The following is a 26,882-nucleotide window of genomic DNA, read 5'->3' on the forward strand; positions in this document are numbered from 1 at the left end:
CCAGTTCTCGGGCTCTCATTTTCCGGCGCAGTGGCTCCGCTTCAGTTCGCTGTAGACATTTTCCCGGTGCGGACGTGCGTTTGGCGGTGGAAATTGTCGAGCACGCCGAAAAAGAAAATACCACAATAGTTGCGCTCGTTGTAACGTTCGGTTTCTGCGGTTTTTCGGTTTATTTTGCGGCTTCTTCTGCACTCTAATTTCATTAGCCGGAAAAAGGAAAGCGGGGAAATGGCTGCGTGCAAGTAATCCGGATCCGCTCAAGAAGTGCGTAAATTATGACATCGGGATGGCTCGAAGATAAGAGAGAGAGCGATTGTCTCTTCGGCTGTCTTCCTGGCTCCCTGGCTCCCTGTAACCCAGAAGCCCAAGTGTGTGTCCTGATGGCAGAAAGTAAAATTAGGGCAAAATGCCAGGCTTAAGGGGGGTGTGGTGGGGTGGCTGCCACTCCCACCACTTGACCGCCCCCGCTTAAAGTGCTCCTCGTTGTCGCAGCCTAATTAATTCAATGGGCCCACTCTGCTGCACCTAAATTTTTGGGGCCATCGAAAGGGACGCCACTTTTGGAGTTCCCATCCCGCTTGGGGGATATTTTTACTCCGGGCAAAAGCTGAAACGAGAGCCCCAAAAAGGACTTTGGAGCCCAGCAAAGTTTCTATCGAAACCCGAATAAGTTTAGTTCTCGAACTGCTAATTGCCCAAAAATTACTTGATATTTTTATCCCGGCCCACAACACATTATACGAGTATTCCTGCTTCTGCGGCAAACAACTTTTCGCTGGGTTAATTATTTTTAAATTGCAAAAACATTTCATACGCAAAGCGCCGCAGAGCAAACGCAAAAATATATAAATAAATTTCCGCTTTTCATGGCCACACAAAAATGAGCGACAAAAAATCGGCAACGCCGATTGTAGGGCAAAACCCCCGCCAACAAATCATAAAAAAAGAAAGCCGACGAGCCCAGAGAGAAAAGTGAATTCGGAATGGAATGGAAAAGTGTTCAAAACTGAGTGACAAGTGCGATTCGAGGGAATCTTTTTTCAGTGACAGCCAGAAATGTGCGAGAATTTATGATGCATTTAATTAAAACGAATTCGGATGGTTCGAAACAGGACATTTGCACCCAAATTTGATGGTCAACAAAGAGGACGAAATAGGGTCCCTCAGTGCGGGCGACACTGTGCTACAAGGTTTAAGTTATTGCCACGATTTGATGGTTAATATGGATATGATATGATACCTAACCAGATGCTACAAAGTATTATGATTCAAGGTGTCTAAAAGTATTATATACTATTTGTTCTACAGCTTTAAACTTTTAGGTATCCTTATAAATGGCTAGAACTTTCTAAAGCGAAGTCCAAGTTGTATCCCATAACTTCTATATATCAAGCTTCTTCCAATCTATATAACCATTCTGAACCGAATAAAATCGATTTATTATCGCATGACTAACTCAACTCGTCTCGCGTTGCGACTTTATTAAAAACTCCTTACCGCCGACGATGTTTTTCGTGGCTCTCCGGTTTCCTTGCCGCGTGCCCAGTGTAATTTGGCCATGTGTTGACACGACCACCTAGTTGAGCAGCACCAGCTCCCCACCCAGTAGAAGGAGCTGCGGCCAAATGCGTGAGTCACATGTCAGCGTAGTGCCAGTGCTTTCCAGTATTCCGCTCCATCTCGACCACTTCACGTCATGTTTTGGCCGCCAACAAACATGACATTTTACGGTTCTTTTATGCTTGCCACATGTCACGACACAGTTAACTGCCGTATAACGCAAAAACACCCCGCACAACATAACGCAACTCAACCCAACTGAACTGAGCTGAACTTAACTGAGCTGAACCGAGAACCCAAACCGCAGTAGACAGATGAGGCTGTGGGAGACACAGGGGTTAAGGCCCTGCTCCTGGACAGATCTATGACATGGAACACATACATATATACATATGAGCCACATATATTTATGTGCACACTGGAATACTCCGATATTGCCCGGCCGACTATGCAATTATGCAAAAAGGGGGCGGACTTCGGGCTGTCAATCATGGGGAAATTGAAATTGCTGTCGACAATCGTGAGCTTTTGGGGTTAAAGTTGGGAAAACACTAAAGGGACATCAATTGATGAAATACCAGGTGATGCGATGGGCGATGGCTTGGGAATTTAACCAATCTATAGATAAGACTAGGTAACACCGCTTGCTTTAACATAACTTTTGTACCATTTCTATATGCATTATGTTTAATCATTCCAATATGCCCAATGTCCTGCGAGTACCAGGTAGCATATAAAAAGGATAACCCTCAGGTGCTCGAGGGCTGTTGGAAAGGACAAGCGACTTGCCGGGGTTGACTCTTTTATTGCCGTCACTTGAGCCAATATTTGCACATTTCAACAATGTTGCCATTTTTCCACGTGGGCGTTACCCTTTCCGAATACCCTTGCCACCCCCGCAAACCCGTTCCGAGTCCTCCTATTCAGCCATGCATGCTTAAATGTAATGAAATATCCTGTTCCGTCTCCAGGATCCCCATCCATCGCCAGCCGGGTCGCATAAAAAGGCTCAATTCAATTTTTCCACGCCCCAACCCGTGGAGGATCCGCATCCGGATCCCCCTGCTCCTGCTCCTGCTCCGATTCGGTCTGCTGCCAATTCAAGTTTCCATTTTCATTAGGGAGTCCAGACGCCGCAGGTCCTTTAGGTGCCCTGCTCGCTCTACACAATGCTAAACTCGTTGAGCTTTGTTGGAGCTAACCAAGTGGGAAGGGTCCTTCATGAAGGGGAGCCAGCGGATGTGGACGTGGATGTGGCTGCTCGGTGCATATAATTAAGTCGTCCGGTGGGCGGGGCTGACGCCATGCATCATGTATGCTCGGAAATGCTGCAGAAAGTTGAGCAAATTATGTTGTAGCCCGCCGGTTGCAGAGGTGCCTTCGTGGCCTGATAAATAAATTATTTCACTTAATTATTCCAGGCTAGAGAAATTCTATGCTATTGCTTATAATTATTATGCGCTAGATTGGGAAATGTATAGCTTCCTCTCCTTATTTCCTAGATTTATAATGTATTTGCCATTTTAATTCGTTTTAATGAAGATTGTACTCATACATAGGCTTATGATATCATATATGATTGAACTCGACTAATTCAAGTGCATCGAACTTACCTTTCGGTAGTAGCCATCTTTAAGTTAGACATCTTTCCTGGATCCTCTGCATTTTCCGGATCTTTTTCATTTGCTTTTCCATTTTCCACTTCCATTTCATTTCGCAAAGCTCTTCTGAGCCTCAGTGCCATCTTTCATTGGTTCGTGCTTCTTTCACTTCAATTCCATTTGATGCGCCACAAGATTTTCCCCGCCAGACGTTTCAATCGCTTTCCACCCATTTTCCGCTGCAACGTGGCCACGTGTAATGTGAGACTGTGAGACTGGGCATGTGGGAGGGCCGTATGGATGTTGACCACTCCTTGCCAGCAGCACTTGCTTTTCACTCGCCCCAGGCAATGTTTCCCAGGCTTTTCCTAACTTTCATCGGCTTGAGGTCTTGTTCCTTTGTTATTGTTGGCTGCGCACTTGAGTTGTTCGGCTCGCCCTTTATTGTGCCCCGCCAACTTGGCCCAAACCCATTTGGGCCTCGACACGTGAACGTGTGCAAGTGGCCCGCCCGATCGCCCCTGGCTTTTTCCCCGGCACGCGATGCACTTGGCCAAGATACCACGCCACCCTTCGGTCCCCTTGGCCCCCAGCCCTTTTGTAGCCGCCGTCAGCTGCAACTGTTGGCAATTTCTTATGCCTTCCCTGTGCAAACAGAGGTATACCGGTTCTAATCTTTTAAGTAAACGCGAATTCTTCAGCAGTTGACTATGATAATCAACAGTGGTTAAGTATGTTTATCTCTCATAAACGCGAATTCCATGAATCATTCCATGATAGATGCTAAAACCTGTACAAATTGTTAGTTATACGGGGTAACTACTAGTCTGTACTGCATTTACCCTGCCTTATTGTGCACAATAGACGGGAAAAGAGTTTGGAGGCCAGGGTAAATAATTTTCATGCTCATGGACGGCGACGAAGTCGGCACTCGAGGGCATTTTTTACGAGATTCCTGGGCAGATGGGGCTGGGATAGGGCTGGCGACCAGGCTGCTTAACTTTCCGAGTTGATGAATAATTTAATGGAAAAACACATGTTTCGGGGATGTGGGGGCACCACCACCGAGGCAAACGAATCGGTCGTCGAAAATGTCTGATATGGAATTGCCTATTTCCGGCTCAGTCTGGCGGCAAAAGAAGTTGTCATGGGATCGGGATGGAGGTAGCCAAAAGTTGCCGGACAACCAAATTTAGGGGCTGCTGTGTTTCGGGGCAACCAGGATAACAATCACAAAAATGTTCGCTTCGGAGTTTCAAATTACATGCGATAAACATGGTGCTGCGGCCCAGAAGTTAAATAAACACAATTTGGTATCGAAGTTTTGAAGGTTGGCGCTGGCAAGTAGGCAACATAAATCGTTAATGAACGAAACTGAGCCGCTGGAAAGAAGCCATTAATTTTTCAAGGACCTCTGGTCGCGCTGGGCAACCCAATCGTTTTGATCCGAGCAGCTTAAAGCTGCACAAAGTATTTTAATTAATTTTTCACAATCATAATGTCAGGCTTGAAGAGCAAATTAATTGAATTTACGGCCTTGAACGCTGCCGAAAATAAAAGGAACGAAACGAAACGGAAAAGGAAAAGGAAATGTTACCATCCTGTGGCATTAAATTGAAATATGAACATGAAAGCTTCTGTTTTCCATTCATCAACAGGCCACGACGACCTTAGACATTAACACATTCACACGCCATGTTTTATGTGTGTGCGTTGCCTATATATATACACTTTGCCATAGTATTTAGCAAACAAGTGGTGGATCGAAGAGGGGGAGGGGGAAGGACCTAAAAAAGCAGGACGTGTCGGGGTCACCAACTTATCTTCATCTGGGAGGGAAGGAAGGCGACCAACCCTCGTTTGTCTGCCATTGACGGCCCTTAGTCCTCGGTTCTCCCTACTTTTCCTGCCATTTGGACTCTGGCCAGACGAAGATGATTCAGGACAGGACACACGTAACGCCAGCCAAAGTTGGCCCAAAGTGGGCTTGCTCTGGGAGATGCGGCCAGCGGCCATCGGCCGTCTCCTTTCTCATTTCCTTCGCGCGGAAGTCCTTTCTTCGTCCTGCCCGGGACATTAGGGATAATCATTACGATGATAAGCACGAACGATTTGATTTCTCCCGTTTATGTGGCCGTTGTCATCGACGGCTTCGCCTCGTCTGCACTGACAAAAATCGGGAAGTAATAATAAAGCGTTGTGTTACAATTCCTACCTTCAGCAGGCATAATTTACTATCATTACCCAATTTTTTTTATCAGTGTGCGACTGTTGGACTATCGGAAATGCTGCGCTTATGTTGGGGTATTTGAGCCTTTGTTTGTTTGCCCGCCTTTTGTTTCGATAAGTGACTCAAGTGGCTTTTGTAGCTTTATTTTTATGGCGTACTCTTGGTGGTTTTTATACCGAAATTAAATAGTTCACAGCTCATTTTGTTTAGTTCTATAGTTGTGCAAATTTGCGCACCGTCTCTGATTCGGAAAGTTTTCCATTCGGTTCTTAATGCAGTTCTATGACAGTTTCCAGTTTTCAATTATAAACTTGATAAATGCATTTCGTCCTTGTGGTCTCCTAAGCTGGCCAAAAAATCCTCATTATTGTTCGGCTTTGCCATTGTTAATCCACTGAAATCCCACTTTCCGTTCGCCACTCCTTCCACTGCGCAAATGTGTTTTTGTTGAGCTTTTAAAAGTTTCCGCTTCGCGTTTTGTACCAAACCAAAAATTTCGCAGTCTTTGTGGACGCATTGTGGCACTTTATTCACAATTCGTTTTTTGCGTGAACTTTGGCGCTGACCCAGTTTCCTTTTGCATTTTTTGTTGAACTCGCTCAGACAGCGCGGCGTATACGTAATGTTCGAAACGCTTGCATGTTTGCGTGTGCAAAAAACTAGCGAACAAATTTGCTTTTAATTTCCAAAAGCCGAAGCCTCGTAGAGCATTTCAAATTCATGAACACAAATATTTGTCAAGCGATAGAAAAAGGAATTGGGCGGGGCGTTCACTTAATGACAAAGTAAGTCAAAATGTAGCGACAACATTTGCCCATTCATCACGGGATAAGACGGGGATGATGACTGGGCCCCAAGGATTCCAGCGACGGAGTTTTAAGGCCTTTGCCAACAAATGGCATCATCACTTTCACTCGCCGAGCTGCAGCCGCCGAACAGTGCGGTCGGAAACTATAAGGCTGCATCTTATCTGATATATGTTATCAACTTGGTTAAGCGTTAAGCTAGGGAAACTGAAAGAGGAACTTAAAAAAGAATAATTACAAGGAGCGCCTCTTAAAATATAAAACTGACTACCTACGGCATTCTATTTTTCCGATTTATACCTTCAAGATTAAATACTTCCCAATGGATATGTAAATTACTACCCATTTATCAAGATGGCAAGACTTCCCAAAATGCCGTGTGACGTAGTGTAATTCGCCACCCACACCACCCACCTCTTGGCTCACTTAGGTTAACCCACATTGACAATGAGGCGAACAACAGACAGCCGGCGCAGGGAGATGATTCCATGGGTGGAGGGGAGCAGACATGTTCTCCTTACCAGGCCATCCTTAAAAGTCCACACGGAGCACAGAACTCTTTCATCAGCAAAAGCAGAGCAAAAGCAAAAGCAGAAGCAGCTCCTCTTGCTGTGCTTCCATTGTGTCAACAAGCGAGGTCACCCGAAAGTGGGCGGAAAAGCGGAGGGGTGGCATTAACTGCAGCACGTTAATGTTATTGTAGGCGCGGTTGTCGCAGGCGACTGACTGACTGACTTTCCCACTTTTCCCCACTTTCCCTCTCGTTTCCCGCCGCGAGGGAGAGGCAAGAAAGGAGCTTTTGTTGTTTGGCCGATTAAAAGTTGTCGTCGTTGTTGCTGTCTTCCTTTCGCTTTTGGCCCCATTCGACTGACATCGTGGCGGGGCTTCCCCCTTCCCTTGTTGTTGTGGCTGACCCGCTAACCTCAGAGCACACAAACACACGTCGGCACACACACACACACACAACTACACAAAGGGAAAAACCATAAGAATGGCTGTCCTCCCACTTTCACCTTTTGGCTAACAAGACGCCTTTGTACCATCGAACTAATGCCGTTTAATACTCCAGACGACTTTAAATTGAAAGTTAATACAAATGAAAAGCACAATTTCAACAAGCTTTTATGAAAAATATCCTGAAAGTCTTTTATCTGGCTAAAAATATAATTAACTTTAAAGAATGCCATGTAAAATGGATAGTTACAAGCCCATTTCTAAAGGAATACCATCCTATTTTTGTTCTGTGTACCCACACCCGCGCTAGAAAGCAATAAAGCGCTGGGCAAGAGTCGCCCACTTGGCACAGTTTCCGCGCACAATTACGGGGCAATCAATTGGCCAGGCTGTCAATAGTTGCCAATAAATGTATCGAGAGCACGGCAATCGAACTTGGCAACTCGGTTGCATTTTCCGCTTTCCGCGGGCGCTGCAGTTGGAGCCAAAAATCACATACCATAAATAAAAGTAAGAACTTATCTCTCTTTCCTTCCAGCGGCGAAGAGCCAATGAACTTGCTGACAACTTGAGACGGCCACGAGGAGGGGAATCCCCTTTGGGCGGTCAAGGAATCGGGCCACCATGGGCGACCTACAGGCCACCATTGAATTCGTCGTGGAGCTGCACAAGTTCTTCAATGTGGATTTGTTTCAGCGCGGGTGAGTCTGTCCTGAGTTTCAGTTTAAAAGCACTCAAACTCGGTGATGTATTAATCCGAGGGGCCCCAAGTAATAAAGTAAATGCCAAGAAAGTTTCCAAAGAACGCCGTGAAAATTGATGGATTAGCTGGAAAATGCGTTAGTCAAACTTAGAGCTTTGAAGCTCCAACTTTTCCATTTAAAGTTTCGCCCAATCTACATTTGTCGCCGTCTAATAAAAGTTACATTTGCCATAAGATCATTAAACCCTTCCAAATTGGCTTCCTGCAATTAGTGATTTGCAACGATGATTTGCACTTCGTGATTACTTGTTCGCAAACAGTTAAGAAATCCGGGCCAATAGAGGCATTTCACACACTCGCTACCCACTGTTGGCACAAAATATTTCAAATAAAATTGTTAATTTTTCCCCAATTTGCCGAGCACGTAACACGGACCTTTGAAGTGTCGGGCAAACAAAATGAAATGCAGTGCAATAAGCAAACAAAGCGTGGCCAACCAATCAAGAGCCAGTAAAAAAAGGGGGCAAGTGGGCTGGGCAGACATGTGTACATACACATAGTGACCGTAGCACTCACTAATTGTCAGCCAAGTGTTTATGGGATTTCAATTTGTTGCTGCTGCTCTTGAAGAAAACGAACGAATGCACAAAAAGTACAAAACACGAAATGAAAAGAAAAACAGAGCATTTGTTTGGGCTTTCCTCGGATTTCCCTTTGTTCGCTTGGCACTGCAAATGAAGCTGCTGACGACCAGAGTGTCAGTGGCCCGCAAATCTGCTGGGAATCGAGGACTCCTGATCTTGAAATGTTTCGACAGCAAGTGGATTAAGGGAGAAATTCAATATCATTGGGGGGGAATATACCTTCAAACAAGAGCAATATAAATTACAACAGTTCCCTATTGATAAAGCGAATTTAATTAATCCGCCCACCTCACCCCTTCCTTCGTCCACAGACTCTACCAGGTGCGCTGTGGCCTGCGTGTTTCGCCCCGCCTACCTGTGCAGGTGGAGACGAGCATTCCGGAAGCCAGTGGACCCGGAAAACAGAACGGACACGCCAACGGGGCCACCGACCACGGCAGCAGCGATAGCGAGAGGGGGGAGCTGTCGCCGGGGGAAGTGCCACGCCTCCACGAGTCGCCGCCGGGGGGCAGCTGCTCATCCGCCTCCGTTATCAACGGCAGCGGCGCCTCGCGCATCTTCCAGATACTCTACCGCAACGAGGAGGTTCCGCTGCGCGACATCATCCACTTCAGGAGCCACCTGCTAGGTGAGTGCACTCGGGAAAATCATGTGTAAATCAATGTTTTGGTAAAAGGTTCTTACCCCCGGCAGGCAAATAAACAGGGTTTTTTTAGAGTGTGGCCATTGGCCAAGTAGGCTGCCGCATAAATTGCACTTTCGAGTGCATCTTGCCAAGAATGCGAAAAGGAATCGCCTTCTTCCGCATTGTTGGCATTGATAAGTTTGTTTAAAGGGTGACTAATTCTACTCTATTAATGTTATGCTCTCAAAAAAGAGAAGATTATAATTTACAGAATTTATTGAATTGCTTTAAAGATCCTAAAATAAATTAAGTTAGTGTCACGAGGCCAAGCGAGCTGGGCTAGAAATGTGCACTTTGGCGAGTGGCAAGAATGCCGGGAATTCCCCGTTGCCGCATTGGTGGCCTTTTGATGGGAATCCGGGGAAAAACCCCAGCGCGGGTAACCAGACACCAAATCACTCGACCAGCCAGCGGACAGCGAAACTTTCGGAGTCGAAATGAGTTTATTGTTCGATTGGAAATATAAATCAAATTGTCAGAGAGCGGACCAAAGTTCCGAAAGTTTGGAGCCCTGGGGATCTGGAATGGAGCCGCTGACCACACGGGACAGATGCCAAAGACGTATGGCAGGACACGGGAAAACTTCGGTTCGGAAACTTCCTTTCCACCTAATTGCATTTATTGCTGACTGCAGCTAAAAGGATTCTTGCTGCCCTGGCTGCAATGCAATTACGGTAAGTTGGAGGAACTCCTTTTGGAAAATTCTCGGCCAGCAAACGAAAAACTTGGCCCACACCATGACCCAGTTTACATTAATAAAAGAAAAACAAGACGCTGCGCGAAAGACAGACGGCCAAGTTAAAAAATCTAAAGTAAACAATTTAGTTATGCATTACAAGAAGTGGATGATGGACTAGAGAGTGACCTATACAACGAAATAAGTTTCATAACTCTATAATCATATATATACTATATACATTATGTTTCACATTGTGTGTGCTTAAGTGCGCGTTTATAAAATAATCCAATTTAAATATATTTTGTGTACATGGTAACCGCAACATAAAACCCAATAAAAGCCGCATAAAAACTTAACGGCGCAAAAACATAAGAGGAAAATGGGCAAATTGAAAGTAAATTTCCACATGATGCGGAGAGTGCGCTGCTGGGAAGGCGGGAAATGCGGAAAAGCCCATGGAAATATGTACACACGCGTCGGCAGCAAATGGAAATGTTGGATAAAAATATAAAAAGATATTTTTATTCGCATATTTATGGGTATTGTGTGAGGAAATAAAAGAGCGCCGGAGATTTCAAGGTGTTGAAGTGCCAGAATGGCGATGAGCACTTGACGGACGCCTAAGCCCAGGCACCTTATCCGCATCCTTGTAGCTGTTGCCTTTTTTTTGCTCGCCATCGCATCCTTCGACAACAATAGAAACATCATCCACTTGGCTGCCGAGCAAAGTGATTAATTCATTTGGACAAGTTTCACGAGCAAAGTGCGGGGAATCTAGAAAGAGCCACAAACAAAAGTAACTTTTCAGTTGACAGCTCGCAGTCTGTTGTGGATGCCTCCTCGCATGTGTGTGATTGTTGGGCTCTCCCCCTTCCGGTTTTCCGCTTTCCCGCTTTCCCGCTTTTCCGTTCTTCCGCTCTTCCTAACTGTGCAATTTATCTTTCGTATAGTTCGTACAGTGGGTTACTGCACCGCAGACAATAAAATAAACTGTGTCGAGCGGCGGAGAGGAGACCCTTGTGAAGCCCTCAGCATTTAAATTATTCCAGCCAAAAGCAATTGTCACCACGGACCACATGGCGGATGAGTGATGCGCCGGAGGAGCCAGCAAAAATCTCAACAGGCCAAAGAGATCTGGCTGCTCTCCGCTCTTTTTATTGCCTTTCGCCAAAAGTAAATCCTTATTTTATGAAAACAAATGAATTTTATGGCCCCACGAAGGAGCAGGCTGCTGGCATCCTAAGTGGGAGCCCCATAAACCACCATCGACATGTGGAGCAAATTGAATTTGATTAACATTTTCGGCTCCGAAACGACGTGGGTGGGGCTTACGGAGCTAAAGGTAGCCATGGGTTAGATCGACCCTGCAAAGGGAGGAGCGGAACTCTGGCAAACTCTGATGGTTATTATTATGGAGTAGCAGGTGGAATAATAGCTGGTATTGATGAATATGCAAAGAAAGGTGGGAGTCTGCGCTTCGATTCGACTCACTTGTTGAACATCCAAAAAGGGAAACCCCATTCAGAAGATGACCTAATGGGTCTAGAATTTAAAATGCAGACCTCAAGTTAAGTTCCCCTAACTTTCCCATAATCAAACATTTAAATCCACCCATATTTAACACTGCAACATCTGCTTGAATCGACAATGGAACCTAATTGATTGAGTTCCCAAACACAACTAGGACAACATATTCCTGAGTCATCGATTTACTCGGTTTCCGGCCAACGATTTGCGGTCTTCGCAGAATTTTGATTTGTCTTTGTCGCAGCACAACTACATGGACATTAACCTATTTGGTCGGGGGTGTTGGGTGGCAGACCGACCTATCCCGAACCACCACCCAGTTGCCACCCACTTGCCACTATTTCGAACTAAACGAAAATCAATAGAAAAACAAATAAGCCAAGACGGAATTGAAATTGAAGGGATTTGGGAGGGGCATGGGGTATGGGGCATGCATTTATCCCGGGGATTTGCAGTTCAATCAACCTCAAGACGGATACTCACTTTTTTCCCGCTCTTCTCATTCCTATCCATTTTTTGCAGTTGACAGTCGTCACCTGAAGGAGTCCATTGAACGGGCCGAGTTTTCGCTGCAGTTGGAGCTCTGGTTCGGGGAGCAGAACGGGTCGAGCAGCCTGAACGGCAATGGAGGCGGCAGTGGGATGGGCAGCTTCTCCGGACCCTCCAGCTCCGCCCTGACACTGGCCTCAACCAGGAACCTGCAGCTGAACTTTCATCCGGGACGCGGCCTTCACTACCATCTGCCGGTGCTGTTCGACTACTTCCATCTGGCGGCCATCAGTGTGGGCATCCACGCCAGCCTCGTGGCCCTTCATCAGCCGTACATCAAGTGAGTAGTGGTGTGCTCATGGTACACAGAAAAAAAGATGGGAAACAGGGAGGACTCCACTTAAAACAGGGAGATTCCTCGTGGAACTACTAGTAGTAATATTAATAATGAGTGGATTTTAAACAGTTCTAAATCACTTTCGGTTACTCACAAGTGCACATACTTAAGTTAAATCTTCACAGGATTGAAAGTCAACATTTTTCCGCAGTGTAGTCATGGGTTCAAGTGTCATCCGTTGCAGGAGATGCAAAGTGAAGATGACAACATGATCTCTAATGTCACCGTTGATACAGTCATATTTTTCACAGTAAATTGAACCCGCTGCGTGGGCTGCACGGGTCAGTGGGCGTGGCAGTCTCCCCTTTTTTATCGTGTCCTGTTGCGTGGGGACTGCAGCATCAGCAGACGGACAGAGGGACAAAGGGGCGTGGGAGCTTCGTAGGCAACTGGCGGCCAGTTACCCGCACAAATCATTTCCAACTCATTAAAATTGCACACAGACTCCGCAGGACGCAGTGCCTCATTTTCCGCCCACTGTTCACACAAAAGGGAGAGGATACAAAAAATGTCGAGGCATAAATTTTAATGACTCTCGCAATGCAATTGTCCTTTGGCTCCTGTCCCACTCCGGGAAAAGTTGCTGGGGAAAAGTATACAACACGAAACTTGCGCGGCTAACAAGATGCGGAGGCGTGGCACAATTCGAGGGGCGTGGCCGCATCCCTGGCGGAGTGCAACTGCCGAGTCAATTTTTACGCCGTTTGATTCGGCAAAAGTTGTATCCGTGCGCCATGTGCCATCCGCCAGTATTTCCCTCTTATTATCCTTGACAAAGTTTGCCATCTTTTCAGTGAGTAATTCCTTAATCTGTTTTATATTGCTAAAAGTTGTCGGCAATTTTCGAGTGCAAATCCTCTGCTACTTTCCCAACCAGGAGCAGCATTTGAGGTCCTCGCTCGAAACGAATCCTTTGGCAAACACAATATGAAACGGAATTTGAAATTTTCCCAGGCCGCGTAGTGCCTCCATCTATCTCTCGTATGAATAAAATATCATCTCATTCGACTCTGGAATTCCTTGTTGACCTTGGCCTTTGCCCCGATGCGGCATACTCATCCTGATTACCAGCAATCCCCGCCGCTTCCCCAGCCTTCGTCCTCGTGAGCAGCGCCGTAAATTGCCTGATTATCTCGGCAAGCTGAGGTCCAATCATGCCCACAGTCGGATTGGCTTACCAGCGGATTTTCGGCGGCGAAACTTTAAAGAGCTTGGGATTAAATCCTTCGAAGTAGTGGTGTTATTACAATTTTAAGCTTATCACAACTGGAACTCTTGGACTGAAGATTAAATGTTAGATTTAGTCCTTATTCGTCGGATTCTATTTTATTATTTCCTTGAATTCCATTGATAGATAGATGCTTATTATTATTCCATAATTTGATTTCTTTAACTAGCTGTATGCTCACTTTTTGCACTCTATAGGTAGCTGAATATGTTAACTCTTATGAATTGTATAGATCTATTGTTTCGTTACTATATTTGTATATACAAACTAACAAAATATCAACGCAGGTTGTGTGGCGAACATCCTTGTTTTCCTGACAATAAGTTGCAGTTGTAATTGAACCGTTTATCATTTTCTATAACCTGCGATCCATTTATCTCATTTCTGTGCATCAACGATATCGAAATAAACCCAAACACATAATCCATACCAATATCACTCAAAATACGGATCAAACCCGACCAATACGACACTGAAAACTGGTTGCGGTTGCAGGAAAAGCGTGTTCTCGTACATGAAATTCTGGTAAGAGCCCATCATAACTCCATCACAACTAGATCTCCGTAACTGTGTAAATTCCGTACTTCAATCCGCTCGGATCACGTAGTTGGTGTAGTTTCTGTGGCCAGGAGAGCCTGCTTTATGTATCCGTATCCGTCCGTCCGTCCCTGTCCACGTCTCTTCTTTTATGTGTACTTTTATATGGTAGATATGAAGTGGATGTTGGAAGGAAGTGAAGGATTTAACCGAGCTCTTTTATGGCCTTTTCATTATTTTTTAGTGCCCCTCGCAGTTCGAAGCCGTGGAGTGCGGGCAAGCTGAGCTGCAGGGGAAACACTTCGCCAGGACCCTTGGAGGCGGTGTTCTTCGGACCCCAGATCGGCGGGACGACCAAGTGCAGCGGAGGTCCTGCTGGCAGGCTGCTCCAGTCCAGAGCCATTCATCGCGAGATCTGCAGCTTGCTGCTAGGTATGGATTCTACTTAAGTCCACAAATCGAGTCAAGTCACATCTCCCTGCTTCCAGGTGCCATTGAGCAACTGAAGGCCACTCTTAACGAGTTCAGCACTGTGCTACCTCCGAGCATAAACTCCCAGATTGGTTCACCGCCTCTGAGGGAGAATGACACGGGAGAACGACTGCAACTGCTACTGGATCAGGCCAAGCAGCTCGAGGCGGAGGAGGACTTCGCCATTCGGGCCAACTCCGACATAGCCCAACTGTGCGCGGAGAGCATTTTCTGGTGGAGAAGGGTCCTCCTGGCCTCCAGATCCTCGACAGCAGTGCACACCCTGCTGGCCAGGAAACACCACATACTCCGGGTGCGAAGGTTCGCCGAGGGCTTCTTTGTGCTGGAGCAACCGCGGCATGCAGCAGCAGCTGGTTGTCCGGACCAATCCAATGGGTCACCCTCACCCGGCCATTGCCAGGGATACGTGGCCATAGCTGAGCTGGCCAGGAGGAGTCGCTATCTGCAATCCCTGCCGCCGCTTCCCGTTCATTGCACCCCCATCGACGGTGACGCCTCGTCCCTGCCGCTGATCTTCGAGGATCGCTACGTGACCACAAGCAGCACCTATGCCAGGAGAAGATCCGGTAGTGATCCCCAGCTGGAAGACGCAGTCTCGGTGGTTGGCGTTCAGAAGAAAAAGGTGGACAAAACCCACTCAAGCAGCAGCTTAAATGGCATCAAAGACTGTTTGGCCTGCCACTTCGACTACGATTACCCGCAGACCAATGGCTCGGGCCCAGCTCATCCGCACGCCAAGTGTGTGATCACTCCGAGATTCGCTTTGGGCGGGGAAGTGCTCCAGGCGAGTCTCACCATTGCTCCCAGCAAGGAAGCAGCTCCGGAAGCCGTCGCTCCTCCCACACTGCGTCACAATCTGTCCAGACACTCGGTGACCGGTTTGCTGGAGGATCTCGATCTGGATTCCAGTGTGCCAGCGCGTCACAGCAAGTCCCTGGACCAGCTCGATGGCTGTGAGGGACTAACCACAAATCAAGTGAGCACGACCAACAACAACACTCTACCCCGACTCCAGGCGGACGATCTGATGAGGAACATATGTGAGTTTCGGCAGCGGTATGGAAAGTTCGACTACCTTCACGAGATCAAGCTGCTGAATCCTCCCAAGCAACAGCAGCAGGCGGTGCCTCAGCAGCAGCAACAGTGCAACAATGGTTACAACTCCCTGCCCAAGTCGATGGTTCCACCGAGGAACTCTTATCCACCACCTCCTCCTAGTCAGCATACCACCATGCCGAGGAGCAGCTCCTCGCAGATACCTCGAGCCGTGGAGATTGCCCGGGTGAGGGTTTCCGACATCAAGGAGATGTTGAGGCAGGGTCAGCTGCGGAAGGAGTCCAGCAGCTCAGAGAGCGACATGATGCAAAAGCTCCAGATGCTGAGCTCGAACAGTGTTCCCTTCCGCTTGGAGGGAACCAGCAACAACAACACCACCAGCAGTGATCCCAACACCAGTGGTTTCAGTGAATCCCTGCCAAACTTGGCTCCGCCACCGGAATTCGATTCCGATTCGCAGTTGAGGCGGCAGAGGAGCAACTCCACTTCGTCGCTGAGCGAGGAGAGTGGCTGGGTAAGCAGCCGAAGGAGTTCCCTTGCGATTTCTAGTCCGGATACCATCACCAGTACGGGCATGACCAATCGGCAGAGACACACCCAGCTAAACTTGGGGATGGGCATGGCCATGGAGACCCGCCTTAATGGCGAGCAGCTGAGGTTACGCCTACAAAAGGTCCTGGAACAGCAGCAGCTTCAGCAGCAGCACCCCCACAAGACCCGGAAGAGGCAGGCAGGGACCTCCAGTCAGAGCAGGACTCCTGCCCGACAGCAGACTGAGGTACACAAGAAGATCTCCTCGGTGACGGTGAATATCAAGCGGGAGCGCTCCCGTTACCAGCTGGATAGACTACGACACCTGCCCAATGGGGAGTCAACGGAGGTGGAGGAAATGGAGCCACCTCCTAGGAGAAATCGCCACAAGACTGCCTGCGAGAAGTCCAAGTCGGATTTCGATATAACAAGTCTGAAGGACATGCAACCGTTGGATGCAGTGTGCTTGCCACCTCCTCAGCAGTTCCAGGATCAAGAGCAGGAGTTGGCGCTAGTCCTGGCTCCGCCGCCACCCGATGAGTTCCGCGATCCGCCACCGGAGCCAGCTCCAGCAGCACCCATAGCACCAGTACCTCCTCCTGCTGCTGCACTTCCCCCAACGGGAAAGACCAAAATTGTCGCTTGCCATCTGCCACCACCCCTAAAGGAACGCCAGCCCATTGGAGCCATTGATAACCCAGTGTACCACATCTACGAGTCACTGCGTCCCATCTCCACGCCGGCCATTTTCAGCAACAAGCCTGTTCTCAAATCCCACAGCTTGGCGGAGTTGAAGAGGCCCCAAAACCTCCTCAATCATTCGATCAACCACCATTGCAAGACTCACGCCATAAATGGTAATGGTAATGGGCTGGAGAATGGTCTGGATCACGAACAGGACGAGAACAAGGAGAACTCCAACGGCCAAGTGAGGACGAACAAGCAGGGCCACGGTTCGAATACCAACTCCAAGCACAAGCGCAAGGGCCAAGTGGCCTCCGCCGCGCAGGAGGCTCCTCCCAGCATCTCCCTGCTGGAGTTCGAGAAGTACCGCGAGGAGTTCCGCAAGCAGATCAAGTACCAGGGCAGCATATACTCCGACTACGTGCAGCTGGCCTCCGAACTGCCCTACTTCTACATCAGCGACGAGTACCGCGCATTCTCGCCCAATGGGATGCACCTGGTCATCTGCGTCCACGGGCTGGATGGCAACTCGGCGGACCTGCGACTGGTGCGCACCTATCTGGAGCTGGGGTTGCCCGGAGTCAATCTGGAGTTCCTCATGTCGGAGAGGAACCAGGGAGACACCTTCTCGGACTTTGACACCATGACTGATCGGTAAGCAAAATGCACTTCTAAGTCAATATAAATATGATGTCACTTTAAAAATCTGGGATCACTTAGGCTGGTTACCGAGATACTCTACCATATCGATAGCTGCGCCCTGAATCCCGCTCGCATTTCATTCGTCGCCCATTCGCTGGGAACGATAATTGTGCGGAGTGCTCTGGCCAGGCCCCAAATGAGGCCGTTGCTCCCGCGACTGCACACCTTCCTCTCGCTCTCCGGACCCCACCTGGGAACACTATACAACACGAGTGGGCTGGTGAACATGGGTGAGTCTATAGCAATCCTTACACATTTAAGCGTGGTGATTAACCCAAGGTGGGGACACTTTTTGCAGGAATGTGGTTCATGCAGAAGTGGAAGAAGTCCGGATCCCTGCTGCAGCTCTGCATGCGAGATACCACCGATATGCGGAACAGTTTCCTCTACCGGCTGAGCCAAAGGAGCACCCTGCACCATTTCAAGAACATCCTGCTCTGTGGTTCTAGCCAGGATCGGTATGTCCCGGCGCACTCGGCTCGCTTGGAGCTTTGCAAGGCAGCCATGAGGGATAGCTCCTCGTTGGGTACCATTTACAGGTTCGATTGGAATGGCTCCTTGATATACTCGTGACTATAGAGATTCCTTTACAGGGAAATGGTGCACAACATAATAGCTCCGATTTTGGCCAGGCCCGAACTGACTTTGGCCCGTTTCGATGTCCACCACGCTCTGCCCCACACGGCCAACACTTTGATCGGTCGAGCGGCGCACATTGCTGTCCTGGACTCGGAGTTGTTTATTGAGAAGTTTATGCTGATCGCAGGGCTGAAGTACTTCAGTTAACCAGGTCACTGAAGAGTCCTGAAAAGTCTTTAGAGGAGTCCTGGCGAATAAATCAAGTACTAAACACAGTCGGAAGATTCAACTACCAATTAATTTTATATATTAAAAAAAGAGATTATTTTCTTATAAGTATGTAATTATAGCATGTTTTTATAGTTTAAAAGCTTATGTTTCATTTTGTTTCTTCGTTTTGTCAAGAGTTTTGTTTAGTTGCAATCAATGATGTAATTCTTTTGTTTCCCTCAATTGTATATATTGAATGTTAAGACATATTCTCTGTAAAACTTAAAATTTCTAACTTCTGTTTTGAACGCCGAACTTTTGAATACACAGGGTACTCATACATAATTCGAAGACAAAAAACGAACCATAGTCATCAGATCAGCCAAATAATTCCAATTGATCAGCGATTGGAACAAGGAATTTATTGAAGCAAATCGTTAGACTTGAATTTTTTACAAATGCAACTCTTTTGTAGCGAATTGAATACACTCAGATACGAACAAATCAAAAACCAAAGAACGTTTAATCAAAAACCTATAACCAAAACCAAAGTCAGCATAATGTTGAAACACACGCGTTAAAGATAATTACATTGTTAGCTGTAAGAGTTGAACGCATACAAAGCAAAAACAAAAGCCAAAGACATCATAAGTAGTGTTAAATTCCAGTTCAAAACTATACACGAGACTTTTTCGAAACGGTTGAATTGCAAATGGGAAGTGAACGAAAACAAGAACGATCATGTTAAGTATACGTAAACTATGGATAGTAGTTGAGCACGGCAAGGCAAGGTTGCATTTTGATGACAGTAGCGAAATAGTATTAGAAATTTTTAAGACTAATCAAAACACAAACAGAGACAAAATGGTTTTTTCCAAATCTTTTTACTGCTAGACGAGAGAACAAATTTAGAAGAACTAGAGATAAAGTAGAGGTAGTGTTGAACTAGTCGAGTTGTTAGTAGTTGAGTGCATTATTGGATCGTCAATTAGGTGGAGAGCTGGACGATGTAGAGGTTTGTTTGCAGATTTAAACTTTTCATTGGGGAACAAGATCGGTAACGTAGCGTAGAGCAGTTAGGACAAAGAACTTTGCAAATTTATAGTCTAGTCTAAGCCATAACTCTGTGTTTTCTGAGCTTTTTCCAATTGCTGTTGTGAACTATTACCATTAGCGACCCTTCCAGAAATGCATTCTTTTTACGTGTATAACCGTCCTAAATGTTACTACTTTATCAACTTGCTATGACGATATACGAAGTGTGTAACTGGTTTTAAAAATGTTTGTGTGCATCTAAGAATTGAATGTGTGTTGAAATGTTCCCTAGGGCACCACGATTTTACTACATGTATTCGATCTAATTGTGCAAATTTCCCTAAGTTGCAGTTTAAATCTTTTCTTTACGAATAAAATATGCTAAAATCCAATTTTAGTGGAACATATCTGAACAGTGTTTTAATTGTATGTGGGTTTTCAGGAAATATGCAAACTGTGTTCTTTTTTTATGAAAATTGTATTCAAAAGAGGGAAATCCCCTTTGTACGATGCGAACTAGTTCCATTCGATGGGCGGCTACTCAAAGCCGGCGAACCAGCTCATCTCTAACTTTCTGAGCGATTTGCCACCACTGAATGAACGACAATCTGGCAACGCCGACAGCTGTGGAATTATTTATCTCCACGATTCAGTCACGAAAACAATAAACAACAAAGGGACTCCCACAGATAAGGAGCTGTATTTTCAGAGCCACACCTCCGAGATGTCAACGGCGTCGCGACCTCCGTCTTTGCGGCTGGGCCAGCAGGACCTCAAGTGCCGTTCAGGATGCGGGTTTTACGGAACCCCCCAAAACGAAGGGTTGTGCTCGATGTGCTTCCGAGAAAAGTTTAATGATAAGCAGCGGAAATTGAAGCGTAAGTCCCCAGACAATGCTTGCACATAACTCCCAAGCCGATGCTGAGCGTTCAGTCATGAAGTGGTTCTTTACAGAGAAGGCTGGCGAGACGGGTCCTGGGTCCTCTTCCTCGGTCGCCACCTTGGATCGCCGATCGCCACAGCATGCGCACCTCCAGGGAAAAGTGGAGCAGCAGGTCAGGAAGCCGGCGGACAAGGAGCAGGACCACTTGGGAACCCTGCAAAAGAAAAAGTTTACCGCGGTGCTGCAAAAAACTCTGCAGGCGGGAGCCCAAAAAAGTAATATTACATAGCCACACTGCCTTTAAATGCTTATACTTGGATATTCCTTAGTTACCCAACAGCGTGGTCATGTGCCCGATCCCACGGAGGGCCAGTTCCTGCTGCAATTGCGGCAACTTCGCATTCCCGACGATGGCAAACGGAAACTCAAGCTTGAAATCCAGCGCTTGGACAGCGACATCCGCAAGTACATGAACGGAAATGGCGGCAAAAACATCAATGAACTATCAGATTTGGTTCAAAACGCCTACACCAAAGTCTCAGACATTGTGCACAACGATCCCAGCTTCGAGATAGCCACCAACGAGGATCGCGATAGTGCCATTGACTTCTTTGAGAAGGTGGTGATGACGCAGAACCACAAGTGAGTCATGGAACGTAAATATCCGAGGAGTACATACTCTTATCTGGGGAACTCTTCTTGTTTGCAGATTTCTCTTCAGTCCCTATTTCACTACCGATGAGGACAGTGACGTGAAGGTGCAGAAGCGCATACGCCAGCTGAGCTGGATTACGGCCAAGCATCTGGACTGCAGCATCGACGAGGTCAACTCGGAGGCCAGGGATCTGGTATACAATGCTATATCCGAGCTGGTGGGCATAGATTCGTACTATTCGCCGCAGGAGAAACTGCAGTGCACTTGGCGCTGCTGCAGGCACATCTTTGAGCTCCTGAAGCGGGCAACTGGGGGACCCGCCAGTGCGGATGACTTCCTACCCGCCCTAATATTCGTCGTGCTCAAGGCCAATCCAGTGCGACTGCACAGCAACATCAACTTCGTTACGCGCTTCACAAACGCTTCGCGGGTGATGAGCGGCGAGAGTGGCTACTACTTTACCAATCTGTGCTCCGCCATTGCCTTCATAGAGAATCTGAATGGCGAGAGTCTGGGCGTCAGCAGCGAAGAGTTCGAGGCTCTGATGTCTGGACAGCAGCCCTACAGCACGCCCTGGGAAAGTGCCCTGTTGGCCTGCGAGAGCCTTCACCTGATATCCGAGAACATGAAGCGAATGGAGATGCTGCAGAAAAGGAACGCGCTGATTAGCTCTGGAATTACTTCATTTGAAAAAGAGCTTATAGACTTCCAAAGGGAGGTGACGGATCGAGTGGACACCGTGATTGCCAAGGCCCCACTCAACCTGCTGCCCATCAAAACACCCGCTTTTCTGATTGGTCAAGCCAGGGCTCACCTCCTCAACGAAAGCGAGGCTGGTCATTATCAAGCGAATATGCTGCACGGCGGCTCATTGACCTCCCAGTCGCTGACAGCAGCTGGTGGCTTGGCAAAGCCCGCAGCGGCGTCTGAAGAATCGGGATTGTCCCTTAAGGACACCAGCATAAGTTCGATGGGCCGTCTGTCGCCACTTCAGCAGAACGTTCAGCCAGCCGACCACCTCTTCGCCTCTCCAATCTTTAACTACACCGCGTTTGATGCCGTCTCGCTCTTGGAGGAGCCCGTGCCCGAGGCAAACACAGACTCGCTCATGCTGGGCTCCGAGTTTCAAGGAGGTCTGACCAATATCAACTACGACTTCGACTTGTCGGATCAGAGTGGTGAGAACAGCACAGCGGACGAGTCAAAGCTGAATCTCGACGAATTCGACCCCTTGGCGCAGAAGGGCCCAGTTGCCCAGCCACCGCCGCCTCTGCCGGAGACCAGTCTGCTGGATAGCACCACGGATAGCCTTATAGATAGCGAAGTGCCCGGCACAGCTGTCCTGCTTCCTTCCCCTCTGAAGCCCGAGGTGTCAAACTACCGGGGTTTCTCGAACTTCGATATTCCCAGCATCTCGTGCAACACGGGGGACTTTAGTTCTCTGGGACAGGACGGCGCGGATGCTCCCAAGTAATCACTTGTGTACTGGATCGCTGAATCCTGCAGCTGCGCGAATGTAAAAAGGTTTAAGTGAAATATTGTAGTTAGCCCAACGCTTCAATTTAAATTTCTGCACATATTTATTTGTACCATATTTAACTAGCTTTACAAAAAGGACGTTTAATAAATGCAATCTAACACATACAGTTACACAAGTTTTATTATTTTTTAACATAAACGGTTAACTAAGCTTCATTTGTCTCCCAGGGGTAATTGTATGGTTTTCAAAAGTGCCGCCAACTGGGCATCACTTATTTAAAAATCTGGCAGCACTAGAAAAGTAACCAGAGAGATTGTTGTTTTCCGAATATCTCAATCCCACACGATTTATTCTCAGTTTGCCTGCCGAACCGAACGGACGCAAGCGCTCACGAGAAATGGCTAGAACCCGAATTCAGATGCTGCTACTTGTTGTTGCGCTGACGGCGGCGATAAGTGGAGCAAGTGCCTCCAGCATTCCGGAAGACCTGCCCCACAATCCGCTGGAGCACGACCCTCTGCACCCCAAGCACTTCGACGGAGGCGAGCACAATGCCCAGTTTGACCACGAAGCCTTCTTGGGCCCGGACGAGTCCAAGAAGTTCGACAGCCTGACGCCCGAGGAGAGCAGGCGCAGATTGGGCGTCATTGTGGACCGAATCGACGAGAACAAGGACGGGTCAATCACATTGGCGGAGCTGAAGAACTGGATCGCCTACACCCAGAGGCGCTACATCGAAGAGGACGTGGGTCGCGTGTGGAAGCAGCAAAATCCGGACAACAATGATACCATCAGCTGGGATTCCTACATGCAGGCCGTTTACGGCTTCATGGAAGATCTGAGCCCCGACGAGAAGGAACAGGAGGAAAATGGTATGTATGCAGCTAATATCCTCCACGAGGATTACATTCCCTGTAAGAAAAGGCATCATTTTGATAGGGAAGTCAAAGCTTTGATGGACGGAAACACCCTATTTATTAATCTAATCAAATTGTGTTTGGTTTCCGAACAGGAGTCAGCTACAAGAGCCTGCTAAAACGCGATCGGTACCGCTGGTCGGTGGCCGACCAGGACTTGGATGACAATCTCAACAAGGATGAGTTCACCGATTTCCTGCACCCCGAGGACCATCCCAGCATGAAGGGTGTGGTACTGCGCGAGACCATTACCGATCTGGACAAGGACCACGATGGCAAGATCTCGGTGGACGAGTACATTGGCGACATGTACCGATCGACGGGCGCGGAAGACGAGGAGCCCGAGTGGGTGGCCAACGAAAGGGAGGCGTTCTCCATGCATCGCGACCTGGACAAAGATGGCTATTTGAACGAGGAGGAAGTGAAGCAGTGGATTGCGCCCCACGACTTCGATCATTCGGAGGCGGAGGCCAAGCACCTGTTGTTCGAGGCCGATGCGGACCACGATGATAAGTTGACAAAGGAGGAAATTCTAGACAAGTACGACGTTTTCGTCGGCTCCCAGGCCACCGATTTCGGCGAGGCCTTGGCCCGCCACGATGAGTTCTAGAGGGTCTGGATACCCAGCATCCCTGAGATTAAGATTGATCCTATGAATCTCCCACTTCGCATGCCAAATAACTTGTAAACATGTCTAGCCCTTAAGACCTTAAGAAAGTGCATTATAAACCGACTCGAATGAAGTGCTCCCATTTGTATGTGGAACCCCGACCAATTGATTTGAGGTGATTTGTTTAATTGAAAGGCGTCCACGTCAGCTCTTGGAGCATCAATGGCCACGTCACCGGAACGAAACCCCATCCGCACACACATGCGGTCACTTGACCCCTCCCCTTGCCCAGAGTCACAGATACGCCGCCTTTGCCTGTGTAACATATGTATAAACATAAATGATTTTCGCTGTAGCCCGATTTATTTCCAGCTGCGAGAACATTCCAAAGAGAGTGTGAGTGCACCGGAAAAAACAATAGGAATCTTGAATGCCTACGATTACCGATTACGATTTGGACTTGATACTACATTTTACATTTAACTATCATTAACAAAATCATTCTAGAGTTTAGTTGCAATATGTTCAATAAAATGCTTTTATTCTATTTAATTATGTATATTTTATTTTTTCGTGCTAGCCTTAGATACTTCTCGGTGTAGAACCAGAAGTGAGGAGCTCCGGGAATCGGTTATTTGGTTTCAAGCTGATTTAGATTATTTTCGGTTCTCGACTTTCGCCGAGATAAGCAAATAATTCGTTCTTCGGCGTTGATAAGTCTGTCTCCGTTGTGGGTACAGTGAGCACTCGAGCGAGAATGATGTCAGCCATTGACAAGTGGAGTTTGATAAACAATCAAGAATATTTGAATGAGCTATGTAAGTATATGTGCTGGTGCTGCGAAGATCTTGGAGAAGAAAAGAGAACTCGGATATCTTTTCCATGAGTGATTCGACTTAGCTGAAACTAGTTTTACGCTCTTTTCCACTCGTGGTTCCCTAATATGCGCAGATTCTTTTCTAGTAGTCATTACCTATGATATGTAAGAAACATATCACAATAAATAAACCAAACTCCTTTTATTATGCTTTATTGATTTCCATTGAAATAGACACATTTATATAATTATCTTGGCTTCGTTCATGTTTTTGTTTTTCTTGTGTTTCTTGAATATCTGTCGTTTAAAATACAAAGTATTCAAAGTTGCTCAGTTTGATGCCTTTAATTCAGTACATAGTATACGAAGGACTTTTCATCTTATACATACATGTATATATATATTGATAGTTCCTGGATCTAGCAAAAGTTTAAAAAGTTGTTACTCGCCCGCGCCGTCGCTTCGATATCCAACAACATCTAAATACAAGTATGTAATAATGTAAGTGTAATTGCAATGGAACGTTTACTTTACTGACTCAATATCCTGATCCCTTCCGCAGGACCTTCGATCAACATCTATGCGACATCTATGCTTTATGCTCATTATGCGGCTATCTCGTACTTGTCTCACATTTTTTTAGGTTTTTCGTTTGTTTTTTTTTTTTGTTTTCGTTTTTGGTTTTACCTCAGTTTTACAACATTAATTTTAATTACAAAAGTTATTAAATAATACAAAATACAGTTAGAGTTTACAGTTCTCCATTTCGTCTAGAAACATCTCGCTTTTAACTTTTAGTTGAAATTAATGCACGGGTAAACAGAATAATTGGATTATGAATTACAGAACACTCGAAACGAACTCAGAACTCGGAAACGAAACAAAAGCAAGAGTTGGGTTGGATTGGGTTGGGTTGGGGGAATCCCCCTTAGCAGCGGAAATTAGTGGCAAAATTGTAACAAAGAAACTACGGATGAGCCATTTAGCCTGGCCACGCTTAGGTTACATAATGGTTTTATAGTTAATAATATTACGTTTAAGCAGAGTCCGCCGGTGAAACTCCACCGACCAACTGTCTAACTCTTTTAGAGAAGGGCGCACTTGCGCTTGGACTTGGGCTGCAGCACGGGGCACAAAACCGACCGGATGGCCTCGTCGAAGACGGTTTTCAGACCCTTCTGCGTCAGGGCCGAGCACTCCAGATACTTGACCGCTCCGATCTCCTTGGCCATGGCCAGACCCTGCGGATAGGTGATGGGCGCCAGCTTCTTGTCCCTCAGCTTTTCGATTGTGTTCTTGTCGTCGCGCAAATCCAGCTTGGTGCCCACCAGGATGATGGGCGTGCTGGGGCAGTGGTGGCGCACCTCCGGATACCACTTGGCCCGCACGTTCTCGAACGAGGCCGGATTCACCAGCGAGAAGCAGATGAGGAAGACATCGGTCTGGGGGTAGGACAGTGGCCTCAGTCGGTCGTAGTCCTCCTGCCCGGCCGTATCCCACAGGCCCAGGTTGATGGGCTTGGCGTCCACCATCACGTTGGCCGAGTAGTTGTCGAACACGGTGGGTATGTACTCGCCGGGAAAGGCATTGGTCGTGTAGCTGATCAGCAGGCAGGTCTTTCCCACGGCTCCGTCGCCCACGACGACGCACTTAATCGCCTGCATGGTTCGGTTTCCTCGACTGTCTGGACTGGAGTGCTTTGTGCCTAGAGATTGGAGATTGAAGATTGCAGATTTCTGATTGCGGGGGTGCTTCTTCTTCAGGCGTTTTTGGTTCTTTTTGGGGCGGCGGCGGAGGACTGTTGCTTGCGTGGGTCCTTTCGCGGGGTTATCTCTGCAAGCGCGACTCCTTTTCCAGTGCCTTGTGGTCCTCGGGGCGACTGATGATCGCGCCTTACGTTCTGGGCCTCTTTAACTCGCGTTTTGTGCGTTAATTTCCCTAATTTTCTCAACAAAAAAAGTAAATTTTCTGTGTACTGCAGTGTGACCGCGGCTGGACTGTTCAAATTTACCATCGGATGAGCTGTAAAATACTAAAACGAATTTAAACTGTAGTGAAATGGTCACCCTAGGATTTTTAAACTATTTCAAGGCTTCGTCCTTAAAATATACATAAAGCTGTTATATTTGCCATTTACTTTTAATTAAATCCTAACTACAAAATATATGATTCAATTGTCTTCCTGTTTATG

General features: G+C 47.2%; 4 protein-coding genes across 6 annotated transcripts; 3 read left to right on the forward strand and 1 right to left on the reverse strand.

Annotated features, from left to right (window-relative positions):
* Window positions 1–26: 26 nt before the first annotated feature.
* On the forward strand, window positions 27–19,736 carry LOC6736308 (protein FAM135A). Of its 3 annotated transcripts, none has more exons than XM_039293238.1 (10): window positions 27–264; window positions 7,690–7,852; window positions 8,810–9,126; window positions 11,912–12,218; window positions 13,999–14,028; window positions 14,285–14,472; window positions 14,529–17,457; window positions 17,524–17,735; window positions 17,804–18,044; window positions 18,099–19,736. In XM_039293238.1, the coding sequence occupies exons 2-10, from the start codon at window positions 7,776–7,778 to the stop codon at window positions 18,289–18,291; spliced, it is 4,494 nt and encodes a 1,497-aa protein (XP_039149172.1). In that variant the 5' UTR covers window positions 27–264; window positions 7,690–7,775; the 3' UTR covers window positions 18,292–19,736. The 3 variants fall into 3 exon arrangements, with proteins under 3 accessions (XP_039149172.1, XP_039149174.1, XP_039149173.1); XM_039293239.1 differs by lacking the exon at window positions 27–264 and adding an exon at window positions 1,258–1,273; XM_039293240.1 differs by lacking the exon at window positions 13,999–14,028.
* A 165-nt stretch (window positions 19,737–19,901) lies between these two features.
* LOC6736310 (rab5 GDP/GTP exchange factor) lies at window positions 19,902–22,513 on the forward strand. Its single transcript, XM_002083158.3, has 4 exons — window positions 19,902–20,207; window positions 20,284–20,487; window positions 20,542–20,854; window positions 20,922–22,513. The coding sequence occupies exons 1-4, from the start codon at window positions 20,054–20,056 to the stop codon at window positions 22,339–22,341; spliced, it is 2,091 nt and encodes a 696-aa protein (XP_002083194.1). The 5' UTR covers window positions 19,902–20,053; the 3' UTR covers window positions 22,342–22,513.
* Window positions 22,514–22,658: 145 nt separating this feature from the next.
* On the forward strand, window positions 22,659–24,426 carry LOC6736311 (calumenin-B). The gene is made up of 2 exons (XM_002083159.3): window positions 22,659–23,219; window positions 23,360–24,426. Exons 1-2 carry the CDS (start codon window positions 22,745–22,747, stop codon window positions 23,872–23,874), a joined length of 990 nt encoding a protein of 329 aa, XP_002083195.1. The 5' UTR covers window positions 22,659–22,744; the 3' UTR covers window positions 23,875–24,426.
* Window positions 24,427–24,888: 462 nt separating this feature from the next.
* On the reverse strand, window positions 24,889–26,729 carry LOC27206265 (ras-related protein Rac1). Its single transcript, XM_016170509.3, has one exon. The coding sequence runs from the start codon at window positions 26,353–26,355 to the stop codon at window positions 25,777–25,779; it is 579 nt and encodes a 192-aa protein (XP_016029788.1). The 5' UTR covers window positions 26,356–26,729; the 3' UTR covers window positions 24,889–25,776.
* Between the last annotated feature and the right edge of the window lie 153 nt (window positions 26,730–26,882).

Source organism: Drosophila simulans, chromosome 3L, assembly GCF_016746395.2.
Source record: "Drosophila simulans strain w501 chromosome 3L, Prin_Dsim_3.1, whole genome shotgun sequence".
Taxonomy (NCBI): Eukaryota; Metazoa; Arthropoda; class Insecta; order Diptera; family Drosophilidae; genus Drosophila; species Drosophila simulans.

What these genes read in the sequence shown, in the direction of transcription:
- LOC6736311 (XM_002083159.3), top strand. Translation starts at nt 22,745, where the DNA reads ATGGCTAGAACCCGAATTCAGATGCTGCTACTTGTTGTTGCGCTGACG. An exon ending in GAAGGAACAGGAGGAAAATG is followed by an intron (nt 23,220 to 23,359) that starts GTATGTATGCAG and finishes GTTTCCGAACAG; the next exon opens with GAGTCAGCTACAAGAGCCTG.
- LOC27206265 (XM_016170509.3), bottom strand. Translation starts at nt 26,355, where the DNA reads ATGCAGGCGATTAAGTGCGTCGTCGTGGGCGACGGAGCCGTGGGAAAG.
- LOC6736310 (XM_002083158.3), top strand. Translation starts at nt 20,054, where the DNA reads ATGTCAACGGCGTCGCGACCTCCGTCTTTGCGGCTGGGCCAGCAGGAC. An exon ending in TAAGCAGCGGAAATTGAAGC is followed by an intron (nt 20,208 to 20,283) that starts GTAAGTCCCCAG and finishes GGTTCTTTACAG; the next exon opens with AGAAGGCTGGCGAGACGGGT. An exon ending in GCAGGCGGGAGCCCAAAAAA is followed by an intron (nt 20,488 to 20,541) that starts GTAATATTACAT and finishes GATATTCCTTAG; the next exon opens with TTACCCAACAGCGTGGTCAT.
- LOC6736308 (XM_039293238.1), top strand. Translation starts at nt 7,776, where the DNA reads ATGGGCGACCTACAGGCCACCATTGAATTCGTCGTGGAGCTGCACAAG. An exon ending in TTCTCGTACATGAAATTCTG is followed by an intron (nt 14,029 to 14,284) that starts GTAAGAGCCCAT and finishes ATTATTTTTTAG; the next exon opens with TGCCCCTCGCAGTTCGAAGC. An exon ending in GAGTGGGCTGGTGAACATGG is followed by an intron (nt 17,736 to 17,803) that starts GTGAGTCTATAG and finishes CACTTTTTGCAG; the next exon opens with GAATGTGGTTCATGCAGAAG.